Source organism: Ammodytes marinus (assembly GCF_949987685.1).
Source record: "Ammodytes marinus genome assembly, chromosome: 1".
NCBI lineage: Eukaryota > Metazoa > Chordata > Actinopteri > Uranoscopiformes > Ammodytidae > Ammodytes > Ammodytes marinus.
Genome location: NC_137230.1, coordinates 29,551,536 through 29,565,104, shown reverse-complemented (window position 1 = coordinate 29,565,104; position 13,569 = coordinate 29,551,536). Strand labels below are relative to the sequence as shown.

Sequence of the window (13,569 nt, the reverse complement as noted above, 5' to 3'; positions counted from 1 at the left end):
ACACTGTTACTATCATGGACTGCAGGGGACTTAAAGGGATGCCGCTTTATTTTGACAACCAGAAATGTTAGCTAACGTCTTACAAATCCATACTTGTCAAACCTCACTGTAACCAAAACAGCAAAGTGTGAATTGTGAGCGTTGGAAAATGTTTTATAAGACCCAGAAGTGATTATATTTTTTCACCCCAAAGGAACATACATAGTTTCAATTGCACTTTAAATGTGAACATCTGACGGATAGGTCTGGCAAAGGTGTTCACATGGCAACAGTGACATGCTGAGCCCTTTCTGCAGCACGCTGCAGGCTAATAGCTTAAGTTTAAAGGTTGTCAGTGACACAATTTCCTTTAAAGCGGCCACGGTTGCTTCTTGTGCTGTGGTAAATTACGAGCAATGTGCACTCATGATGGAGTCAGTGTAGTCTTAGTAAACAGCTTGTTGGTGTTGACAGTTAATCCAAAAGTAATACCGCCACTGCAGTGACATTGTGAGAGATGAGCCCAGTGCTGCTAAATCCATACCGTATAGCCTATATATTTTTATATGGGGTAAGGGGATGGTAAATTATCAAGAATTGTAATGCTTTTGGGAAATACTGTATATTAAATATAGATTGCTATAGCTTTGTCAACAATGATGTGTTAGCCATTGCTTAAATATGAATCAGTTAATATACTTGGAGCATTTAAGAAAATAATATCTTCACAGCTGTCCTACAGTACTTCTAGAATCTAGATGATGGATAGCATCTTAAATTACCGTGGTATTAACCAAGAGTGCATATACAGTATGTCTGACAGTTGGAAAAGATTCATGCTGTTGGCTTGAGTCGTTATGTTATCTCAAAGAAAGTGGTTACTTTCAAGGTAGGATATTATTTATTTAGAAGCCAGGGAAGCCAGAAAACATTGGGCTAAAGCACAATAGCAGTAAATGTTTCTCTGTACGTCCTTACGTGTGGTGTATGGGATTATGTGTTGTGTGGATTATTATTAAAATTAGTATAATATACAGTATATGAATTTAAATTAAGGGTTGGGTTAACATGTATCCTGTATGGTTCATGAGGCATGTGTGTTGATGTGTCTTTATGGTTGGATTTACGGGTAATAAGTGAACACAGACAAGAGTGCAAAACCACACTCAAATGGTGAGCAGGATGCTAAAAAGTGGGAGTGAAAATGGCCAATTCCTTCTTTAATGTTTATTTTTGCTTCCAATAACATTTGGTCAGCTAGTATAGAATGCATATTCTACATCCTGTCCAACTGGAGCAAAAATCTAATTAGCTATAATTAGTCGTAACACAGCACATTCCAATTCCAATCTATGATAGGTCATAAAGCCAGCAGAGTGAAAGTGAACGCAATTACAGAGTGACTGTGATACGATCAAAACAAAGACAATGGCTCCAGGCAGGACAAAACAGGGCTAATTATATCAGCTTTTTGATGGAGATAGGAAGGTTCTGAAAGCTCATTCTTGCACTTTCCATAAACAGTTTGAGACAACGATAAATAGACAGAGTTTAATTGCTCGGCGTTGAGGTTACTGTGCCACCTTCCAGAGATACAGGCGAGAAATCAAAGCTGAGCGTGTCGTTTGTCCATGACACTTCTGTGTGTGGTAATGAGACAGACCTTAGTGGGAGCTTTAAGTGAATGATAATATTCCATTTCAACTGTTTCCACATGATCAATTTTAAACTTGTATTTTTCATAAGAGAAGAGCCTGAAAATGATGCAAAAATATAAACAAAACTGCACAGTTTGCTGCTGTTGAACTAAAAGAATAGAGAAATAATTGAAGGAGCCAACAACCCAGCCTCCATCTGTGCAGTGAACTCTGTAGGGAGCTGCAATATGTGGTGTTATTATCAAAGCTGTAACTATTTACTATGGTGTGTGTTCTGCCCAGCAGAATTAGATGGATGAGTCAGACTTGCAATTTCTACAACCACTTGTCTTACAGTGATAAGTCACTTTAACCAGACTGCAATCGTAATCTTAAACAATCTTTTTTTTTTTAAACGTTATTAACCAAAATGTCTCTGAAGTTAAAAGTAAAAGCAGACAATTGAATCAGTTGAAAAAGCAACCACACACACACACACAACAACTAGGAAGGCTAAAAAAGAAGACATATCATCCAGCCACACCAGTAATGAGATTTGAGTCCAAACTGCAAATGCTGTCAAGCTTAGCTGCAAATATAAAAATGTACAGGTCATGTGCTTTTGATCTTGACAAGTTCCTCAAAAAATACAGACCTTACTTTCAGTTGTGCATCCTATATACTGTATGGCTAGTTAATATGATTAATTAAAAGTTGTATTGTGCATGTATGTGTGCATCATTCATTTATTTCAGTAGATTTAGAATGCAGGCATTTGCTGACATACAAAGCAAAGAAGCACTAAACACAAAATGATATTATGCAGGTATTCAACATCATTTTTACCAGGACTGCCGACACCAACACTGCCAAAGAGATTAACAGATACATAAGTATTTCCCAAAAAAGGGCTTTAACAACCTCAACAGATGCTAATAGAGTCAGAGAATTCTACAGTTTGGGTCCAAAACCTCCAAAAGGCAGCTTTACTGTAGGGTCTCAATGCCAGAAATGGATCCTTTGCATTCCACACTATTGATCATGGTCGCAGGAGACAGGTACACTCCGGACCAATCATATGGATTTTATGTTTGGGGTGTTCATGGAGACCATGTTTCTCACATCCACCTGTATCCTGCTATCGTTCCCCTATGCTGCCTTTACAGCAGGGGAAGGCAACAGAAATACAACTGTCCCTTTAAAAGATATCGCCCTCATGTACGATGAATAATTCAGATGGAATAATTCCGCAGAGGTTCCTGTGAGGTGGGACCAGTGTCTCGCCTCCTCCAGCTGTAGGACAGCCAGGAAGCTCATACATAAAAGATGGAAAGGTTTGATAGGCTCCATTGGATTCGGCGACTGCGATATTGCGACGTCGACTTTAGCATCGTAGCATTTAGCGTTGTAGCCTGGCTTTAGCTGCTTGCAGCCTGTGAGCTGCCCACAGCCTCCTAGGGCCTCTTGGTGGCACTGGGATTTATTTTCAATAATATCTGTGACATATGCAACCCCACTCTCTGCTCTGCAGTCAGAGGGGAGAGGTATAAATAGCAACAACATGGATGCATGAGACTTCACTGAACCTCTCAGTGTGTAGGCAATTCACTCCAAACCTGCAGGAATGGCACGGCCTGCACCCTGCAACCAAAAATAGAATAATTGTCCAGGTCACATTGTGTAGCTGGTGTATTTGTGGTTATCAAGATTTCTAAGACGTCATCTTTTCCGCCGTCCTAATCCACCTACTGTCTAATTTTACGGCAGCATATGTAATTAACAGCTAATTTCCGCTCTTAAATTTGCCATTCTTTTTCTTCCTGGATTTTGTAACATGCAGCTTAGTCTCATATCCACCGTGAGAGAACAGACAGAACTGTTTGAGTGGAGCCAAACCTCCTGCCTGCCCAATTGCCTGACACAAAAATGATAACATTTCACTGGAGCACATCAGAAACTGGCATATTCAGACTTTCTAAAACAGGAGTAACGTGCACAGCGCTGACATGCTCAGAAGAAAAATGAAACCTGTGGCGAGACATGGATTTATCAGTCTGCACTGTTAACCTTCTACACTCCTTGGTTACCCCTGAGGGTATATCTACAATAAAATAAAAAAACATAAAGGCCAAACATTTCGGTTCAAGGCATTTGTCTTTTGATTAACTATCAAGAAACTCCATTCGTGGAGACGAATTACTAGCGATCAACTCAGTCGTGAACTCTGTCTCTCTACTGCAGAGTCGATGGATAAAATCCCTCTTGGTACTGAAATGGGCCACTGAGTATTCATATTGATTTATATACAGAAGCTTTTGGTTGAAAAGAAATCTGTCAGTGGAAGATTTGACTGAGGTCGAAACATTACTCAATCTATTAAAACAAACTAGTTGTGAAATGAGACATTGACTAAGTGGCATAGAAGATAAAATGGAATCATTGATGGCTAAAATGCACAAAGCTGCAGCCTCTATACAATTGTAAACGCTGGTTGTAAGAATCCCTTCAAGTAAAAATCAGTGAATATCTCCTGACGATCCGCCACTGTGTATTATACTGTGTGGGCACTGAAAAATGATCTGTTGATACACGGCCTAGGCTCTGTAAACTGGTATGTAAACATAGGAGGCCCACCGTTGCTAGCAACATGCCAGTTTACAGAGCCTAGGCTGTTTTATAACACTGGTCAAGTCATCATTAACTGCTAAATGAAGAAGAACGTTCCAAAATGAAGATCTTTCCCCTCACATTTTATAACTCAATGGGATTGGGTTTTTATTGGGGTCTGCTATTTCTTCTTCTTCTTATTTCACTTTCCCATAAAGTCAAAATCACAACCATGACAGGGAGGTTCAACTAAAAGGTCCCGTTAACGTTAACCCTCTGTAACTTCTTGATACATCTAACTGAGATACACAAGGGCACAGCCAAGGTGTTTGTTTTCTTGTACTGAACAGTAACCTGTCGACAAAGTGTTTACATGTATAATTTACAAGCCAATTCGTGTTGAGTTATTTGATTAAAACTTTGGTACAACACACAGCCTTATGAAACATGATAGCCAGGCAGAGTGAGCTGTTCCACACCCACTAACACACGCACACATACACACACATACACACAGCATCTTGAGGTATCATATCACCATTGTAACCATATTCCCTGATGCCTGGGAGATTCTAGGAGTTCTTCTATTCAGTGTATTCAGGGACAGCAATCATTGTAATCAGCACTGATTGCCATGCCCTGCCTCAATTCAGACTTAAAAACTTTGGGGGATCATTGTTATCATCTGCAATTAGAAACAATCGTCTAAGTATAAAGGTCGACATCTGTGTGTTGTTCTGTCTATTCATCCAATCAACTTCACACGGTGGTGGGTGTATTGCTGAGGATCCAAGGGAGTGCAACACTTCTGTTGTCTAGACTGGTGAATTGGTACTATGATAAATACACTTATCAGCAAAATGCTTCATCTATTTATTTTTCATGTTGACATTTCAATGTACCATTCCCAGATGTCCTTTCGATAACTGTAAGAGAAGTGGTGAGAGCCTGTTGCATTCACTTCTGGGTTTTACATTCAAGTGGGGAGAGAGATGTACTGTGTGCTTGAGACATAGTAAGAACTACATCTTAAGCCAAAAACCCAATAAGCCTTATCCCAGTCGATTTGTTATTAGTGCTGTCACAATCATGAAATTGTTGTTCATGATTAATTGATAGAAAAACAATTTGATCTTCTTTTTGTGTTCATATTATGATTATGGTTGGCTTTGAAATCAGGCCTAAATCCACTTTGATAGTTTAAATGGTTTCTCGTCAAAACGCTGCGTTCATTGGCACAGGAATGCAAATTCATCATCAAATAGTTGACGTATGTGCTCATTCTTGCTCTGCTGCACATGGATTTATTTGAAATGGCTTTTAATAAACTGTTCTGTAGTACTAATGTTTTAAGGCAGTCATGTTTCTGTCCTATATCCATATAGAGTGTGTGCAACAAATAGGCGATGGAAGCGGATTTATCAATTAAATAACAATGTCATGAGTATAACATGACAGATCAGCTCTTTGGTTCAATTACTGGGGAGGGTTTGCATTATTAGAAAAAAAAAAAGTTACACCTCATAAGCACCTCATAATTGCTTCCGAATGCACAACATTTGGTCTTATATGAGCTGAGACAACAACGCAAAAACAGCTCAATAGCAGCAAGGTCAACACAGGAAAAAAAACATTATACACTGGAATCTTGTGGTCGGGTCTCAATGAGATAATCTGTATAAATAAAGATTACATTTAAACTAAAAATAAAAATTAAGGGCAAATTATTTATTTCTAATAGCACACATATACTTTAAAATACAAACAAAATAGTTATAGCAGTCGATTGTCTTCAGTTTCAAGAGTCAGTTTCACTTAAATAATTCAAGGTACATGAATGAATATTAATATAGCCTACTGCATAATTAATTTGCACTTGAGGAGTTTTTGTTTTGCGCATGACATTTCCTCAGGGCTCCGACTGAACTTCTAACGGCTTACAATTTTCAATGACTGTAGCAGCCCTGTGTTGTTTTTGCTTCAATAAACCCACAGGATCATGAAATAGATCCAAAACCTGGTTGGCATTAACCCTGAAATAGTTCACTTGTGCAGCCGTACTGTTTATGGAAAACAGTATTTAGTCTACCCCTTGTAGTTCCGGCCAGGGTTTTGGAGAGCAAAGTTGTACGACATCAGCTGGTTGCTGTCTGTTTTTCATTGTTCACAAAGTGCTGGCTATAACTGTTGACGGCCCTTTGCTTGAAAAACATTACATTTTTCTTTTCAACTGTGAGCAATCGTTAAATTGAGCAATTTCGGTCACCAATTTTGCTCTTCATAACGCACCTACTTCATCTTTCAGAAGATGTTTCAATACAACAAGTAGTGCTCTACAACAGCCCAGAAGAATAGGTAGCTGCCACCACTTGTGAACTGATCCAGAAATAATGTTGAATAGGAGACCTCTGTGGTGACCTCTGTATTACAACTCTGCTTTGTGTGGCGTAATGGCGTACAATCTCAAATCCTACATTTGTTTCCAATTTTGACAAAAATTGAAGGAGTAACTGTGCAATCACCATTTTGCAGGCGAGTTAAAGTAATAGTATTCTGAACTCGGAAACTATGTTTTGGATATCCAGGTCATAGATGCACTGTTACCAGCCGAATGAGGTCACAATCCAGGGACCAGGTTTTAGAAACTAATGCCGTAGCTCGAAGTCAAGGCTGATAAGCGGTATAATCATTGGACACATTATATTTGACCAGGAGACAGTCAGTGGAACCACAGCACTGTTCACTTTGAAAGAGAAAGCCCAGTTTCTAAGAGGTTCTGATCAAAATCTCAAAATAGTTTAGTATAGCTCCTTTATAACTGGGAAGCTTTTCTCATTAAGTAGAATTTACACATGTATTCATAAAGGGTAACGACAACCTGCTGCCTGTGTTGGATCAAAGTTTATCGTCATCAAGATTTGGACACTGAAGTTATTTCTGTCAGTGAGTCAGTTTTACATTTGCTAAAAGAAATGCTAAAAAGCTATGCAAACTGCTGACACCATCAAGGTAAGTAATCTCTTTTGTATAGTGCCAATAAAACCCTGCCTGACTGCACCATTTAGAGTTCACTATTTAACACATAATGTCTTGTCTTCACTGTTTGGTTTGTTTACTGATTAAACAAACACAATTTTTTGGTCACACATATAACCAAAGTGGCAGAGTTCCACCACTTTCTTCAGAGAAACGACACAATTGTTTTTCCATCATTACATTCTGGTCCATCTTTCACCTTTCCACTGTTGGTGTATAAGTACCAGAGGACTGGTACCGTACTATGCCCATTTGGCCAATGTACGTACTTTTTATAGCTCTTTATTGTAGTGGTAAGGTGTTTCAAAATGGATTTCTGCTTTAATTGAGGTTGGAAAAAGGCTTTGACTGGAATCAACAGGGTGGTCAATTTAACGTTAATTATCGACCATTTAAATCGTGTAAACCAGACTGTAGAGTTGTTATATGTTAAGAATAATTAGTCTAAGAGGCTGATAGGAGGCCTCTTTATAGATCTCGGGGATAGCAGGATTAAGGCATTTGTTTTTAGCATTTAACTGTTTAACAGTAATGATTGTGACTAAGAGGGTCAATGGAGCACAAAGAGATCTATTTTTTTTTGCGAGTTTGGCAATCTATTAACTTTAAAGACCTACTTCACCGGTTGGAATATGAAGGTGTATTGAACTCAGAGATCCTATGAAGTATAAATGTGCAAAGAAAATTTAAATCGGATCATCCTAGCCTGAGAAAAGGCAGAAAGAGTGTTTTATGGTCTCACTGTCTAACCCTACATTTCTCTTTCTGTGATGTCACAGAACACATTTATACTTCATAGGATCTCCGAGTTCAATACACCTTCATATTCCAACCGGTGAAGTAGACCTTTAATATTGATCAAATAGTTGCATCAGTAAATAAACTATTATTAAAGTATTGAAGGTATTTTTGTCTCTACTTGGAAACATCTTGAAATAAGGGGTTCAAAATGTCAGAACGTTTTCTAGGTGTAAAGCAAAGAGCAATTTCAAATGAAACTGAGATACAACACAAATGAAGGAACCTTAACTTAAAATTGTGTATCATACATCTGGTCATGGGACAATTAGCCAAACCAAATTCTATACATCTTGTGTTTCAGCAGCTTAAAACACAATGAAGCCCATCCAGAGCTTTTAAATGATGGATGTCGTTCAAAGGCATGTCGGTAAAATATAATTCAGTATAAACATGTTCATTAAGTATTTGTGTGTTTCATCATGTCATAACAAGTCTACAGCCATGCTAATGATCTAGTAAGGCTGTAGTGCCAATGACGTAGCAAAAAAGCAACTGGATGGATGAGAAATGGTAAAAAGAAATCTGCAGTCGTTTAATCTTTACTTCTATACAGAGGTGCAATACATGAAAAGTGTTTATATTAAGGGAAAGGTCATGTTACCTGAATCAAAAGGATATATCCTCTGGTGACATCATTTAGGACATGATCAGCTCTGCTGGTCTCGCTCTACATTGTCAGACTTGGTTGCTCAGAGTGTTTTGTCCAACTCTCATTAATGTAACCCATAGGTTGGTACGAAACATACCCAATTAAAACCTACCCAAGTATAACGCACATGTCATGAATACATTTTTGAAAGAAAAAAACCCAAGGACAATTATGCAAAGGGCTATTCAAAATGAGGTCAACCCAAACGCATCAACATAGAGAAATGAACACCGAACCTGGCATCCGCATGATTTGACACCAATTAAAGAGCAATCATCACAGCAACAACGGGTAGCAATCTGTTTAATTTCCCCATACAATTCACATTTCACACTCTTGTTCTCGAGTCAAAAACAAGAATATTCATCACAGGATAAAATGTAACAAATTGGAATATACCTGTGAATACCTCCAGTTTAAGCCTCATCGTGTTATGTACACAGATTGTTAGGTCCAATACTTTCGAATGAAAATAAGCGTAGAGCCGTAGAGTCCATTCTCTGAGGACCAAGAATGTCTGGGCCAAAAATCATGGTAATCCGTCATGTTCATCAAGTCCAACCCATCAATTGTTCAGGTAATCTATAAAATGTCATGCATGTATTTCAGAACTGATCACCCTCTTAGCAGCCTAAATGAGGAAAGCCCTCACATGCTTGAATCACCACCATCTGTTTTAAGTTGAGATGTTTTACTTTGGTTCAAACTGACAGACCAACAGATATGTGTGTCCACAGAGAGGATACTAAAATGCAAACTGATAATTCCCATTAGAATTATTAAATCTAAGTCAACATTGGGACAGGGGCATTCTGAGTAATTAAGTTGACACACTGGTTTCCAATGTAGGATGTGAAACTAGGTCAGCCACTTTCTGGACAAACTAATTTTCCTCAATGCATTACAGAATTTACCATGAAGTAAGGAATCCTACTACTAACTACAACTATAAGTGCACAGTGAGGGAATATTATCAATTGGCTTGCTTGTTTTCCATTGCAAGGCTTGATGGATAACATCAAGATATGCCTCTTTGGGAAGGGGCTGCACTCAAATGTCTGCCTCTCCTAACCAGCTTTTCATGTAGTGCATTGGTTCATTATTCAGGTGAAAACGTAAGAGGAAAGATGCTTAAAGTCTATTGAATAATGCAAACCATTTGTTGTTTGAAAATCATTAGCTATCCCAGTTTCCTTTGTTCAGCATCACCAGATTCCTCTCTCTGTGCTTTCCACACTGGAACACCACTATGCCCTGTTTTTCCCAGCCATTTTACCATCATCATCACAATATGTTCTTTCACAATTTATGCATTCAAACAATGAAATATGTGAGAGCTTAGGGCACAACATGATTGCATACAGCATACATAAATCCTCTTGAATAATCACTGACCCAATCAGCCACATGGCTCCAGCAACAGCTTCTACTCGACTGATAACCAAGGTCTGTTTGTTTCTGTAACTTATTAGAACATCAGCTTTTCCACTATTTAAAAATAACCTGATATTTGCTGCAACGTTGGCTGCTGTTGCTCTGGGAAGCCATCTGGATTAAAGGGCAATCAAAGCAATGCAAGGGTGGGCAAAGAATTTAAATAGGTCACAACACAAGTATCCACTCCAACACTCACAGGTCCAGTTTTCCCTCCTGGCTTAGCCTTCTATTTCCCACACTATCTGGATGCTGCACCTCGACCCCGCGAGCCTGGAAACCTTAGAGGGAGAGCAGCTTGGAGTAGGATAGTACTTGTGTATACGTGTGTGTGTGTGTGTGTGTGTGTGTGTGTGTGTGTGTGTGTGTGTGTGTGTGTGTGTGTGTGCGTGCCTGCATGCGTGCGTGCCTGCATGCGTGCGTGCGTGCGTGCGTGCGTGCGTGTTTGTCCGTTTCAAGAAATAAGTGAGGTTGTGTACCCTGTATTTCCTCCAGCCTTAAATCTTGGACCGCTTCACCTTGGCAGAGTCGGCCAAGCTGCCCTGCTTTCCATTCATAAAGAGCCAGTTGCACACTGAGCCAAACGCATAAAATAAAACCACATTCACCACACACACTGAACACTGCCACTCTGCCGATATGAGTCTCAACACCCCTGTTTGTGTGCCAGTCTCTTTGAATCTGAATATGTCCACGCCAGAGAAGTACAAAAACGACTCCTCCACATTGTATTTTTCATCCAGGTTGGAACAGCATTGGACAATAAAATGTTAAACATGCTGCCTTTGAATATCAAGGTGTTATCAAATGTAAACAATGTTGTTTCAAATATGATGGAGATTTTTACACTTCAAGTCTTCCCTGCAGCCTTTTCTTAATTCCCAGACAAATGGGGGAAAAACACAAAAAGGAATTAAAAATAAATAAATAACAGACAGGTCTCAAACAGCTATTAGATATATTTTCATTTCTCTTCTCTCCTCTCACTGAATACCACTTCTTCAGCCTTCAGTATCTACTCTCCAACCGGTCAACCGATGCTTCTAGCTGGGGGCACCACAGGGGGAAGGTACAAGTTGCACATAATATTTGGAGTCCTTTCCAAAGCGCAGGGAAGCAATTGAGTAAATCAAAGTTATCCTCTGACACTGGTAATACATGTCTAACCACCCTCGACAAGCTTAACAACAGTACCGCTGTTATCTTCCTAATAGGACATATGGCTTTGAAGTGTGTCTGTTATTATGGGATGCATGTCATTCAGGTTCTCATACTAACACACCTGATATCACCAGTTGTTGGGATTATAACATAATGGCAATGGGAAAAGTCGAAGTGTTGTACAAATCCTACTTAGACAGCATGCTCAAATGTGTGTCCAGAAAGAGCCTGAGCATCTGCTGCTGCCTGGGACAAATTACATGTCGAGTAATTATGAGAGGATGCTCCCCGGAGTGTTCTGTCTCAGCACCCCATGCCATTACTGTGACACCGAAAGGTGTGGCGCTGCACGGCTTTGCTCACACTAACTAATGAACCAAAGAGCGTGCGTGTGCGTGCGCGCAGCCAGAAGACAAAAGACATTTTCCAAACTTGAGCAGCGCGACTAAAATGTGAAAAGAAATTGTGAGCGTGCGTGCACTATACCTCGGAACATGAACGCTTTGCTGCTGTTGTGAAGCCCCGCCACTTGGGTAATTCCATAGGTGGCATTTGCCAGGTCAAGTTCATTGATGATATCAATCTGGTAGTCTTGATCTGATCCGAAAGCCAAAGCTGTGAAAGAGAAAGGAAGGTTAGAGGATGTGAAGCGGTGGGTCCACAGCCCGCTAAGAGGATTAAACCTGACAGGGGTTTTTCATCTGAAATCCTTATTCGTTTTAAAAACAGACATGGTGACTGCTTATGTGCATTCCAGTACTTAACATTGATGGTTGTGGAAAGAAAAAAGTAAAATGCAGTTTTGATTTAAACGCGGGATATTGATACCGCTGCCCAATACATTTTGCCCGCAGCCAACACCTGTGTTCTCCACGGGCTGTAGGTGCACTGTGCGCGCACGGTAAGGTAAAAGGTGTCCTCTCCTTTACCTTATCTGCATCGGGATTATTATCAAACAGTAGCTCAACAAACTGAAAGTGATTAAAACCACACACAATACGATGCAGTCAAGACATACTAAATAAAAAAAATTTGCGCGCAAGGTGCAAACTGAAAAGCGTTAAAGACGTTAAGAAGCGCGTGTCACTCGAAACATAATACCCAATTCGGAAGACAGAGCGCCACACGGCTTGTTCTTACCTGGTTTGGTAAAAAAGAAAAGGGATACTAAAGCCACGTAAATATCCATTTGTGTTAGAGTTGTGTTGTACAGAGTCCTCTGTCGTGCGCTCCGCTGCGTATCCACACTAAACCCGCTCTGGTCCGTCTAGCGCTGTGCGCCGCTCTTAACTCGCCTGGATGTGGAGGAACAAGAGGAACGGTCCACAAAAAGGGGCAGGGGTTCCTTCACTGCAAAACCAGAGCAGTTTATGTTGTTTGAATGCGTCCGATCAGTCACTGCCTGGCATCAACAGCGACACATGCCTGTGTTTATTCAGGATATATTAAAACTAAAAGGCAGACGGAAGATTTGAGAATATTCTGAGCCATCTGTCTGTTCAGTTCCCCCCGTTCAGACCACAGAAACTTCCAATTTTGGAGGTGATAAAAAGGATTTCAAAGGGAAGTCTTTGAGTGGAGGATATGGGCATTCTCTGTCTCATAGACTGTATTGGCTGCTCTGACTTATCAAAATGGTGAATATTCAAATAGTGTCCATTCTCATGGAACAAAATAATAAAACACTGCAGGTGACAAAGTAGAACACATTTTTATTATCTTGTTTTTACTTTATTATCATTAAAGAATGTAATTACAATTTAGTTTGTTGGTTTATGTATCATGATGTGTGAAAAACAAATGCACTTTGTGACCATAGAAATGTGACTGGTTTGTATTATATTAAGTTAACATATAATTTCACATGCACATTGTAAATGTAATATTTTTTTACAGAGTAGTAAAAACTACTACCCTTACTCTTTTTCTAAGTAACTATAGTTAACCAACTTAGCCTTGCTGTTGTTCAACTTCTTCCAGAGTGAAGTAACAGTGGCTGTTTGCAAAGTCTTCAAATTAGCTTCCCAAATACTGCCGGTTTCATTAACTGTATGAAAGAACTCTAGCGTGCTCGGTGCAGAACATGACTTTGCTCTGTGAGAGTAATTTGTGTACAACGATAATAGCAGGACACGGAGGGAAGTCCTGCATCTCCTCTGTGTGTCATACAGCATCCCCCCATTATTTCCTCCATGCTCCTTAACCGACCGCTTCCTCCCACCTCTTCATTGCCTCAGAGAATCCCTGGGATTTATAAGCACTGCT

At 39.7% G+C, this 13,569-nt stretch overlaps 1 protein-coding gene across 1 annotated transcript in view; it reads right to left on the bottom strand.

The window, feature by feature from the left end:
* The window catches only part of LOC307270509 (protein kinase C-binding protein NELL1-like), a gene marked incomplete at its 3' end in the record, with an annotated part of 185,522 nt that extends 173,014 nt beyond the window's left edge, over nt 1-12,508 (bottom strand). The window contains exons 1-2 of the mRNA XM_080053488.1: nt 12,445-12,508; nt 11,791-11,919 (exon numbers count right to left, since the gene is read on the bottom strand). Coding sequence (XP_079909614.1) covers nt 11,791-11,919; nt 12,445-12,493 — 178 coding nt within the window. The 5' untranslated portion in view covers nt 12,494-12,508. The remainder of the gene's footprint in view (nt 1-11,790; nt 11,920-12,444) is intronic.
* Nucleotides 12,509-13,569: the final 1,061 nt, after the last annotated feature.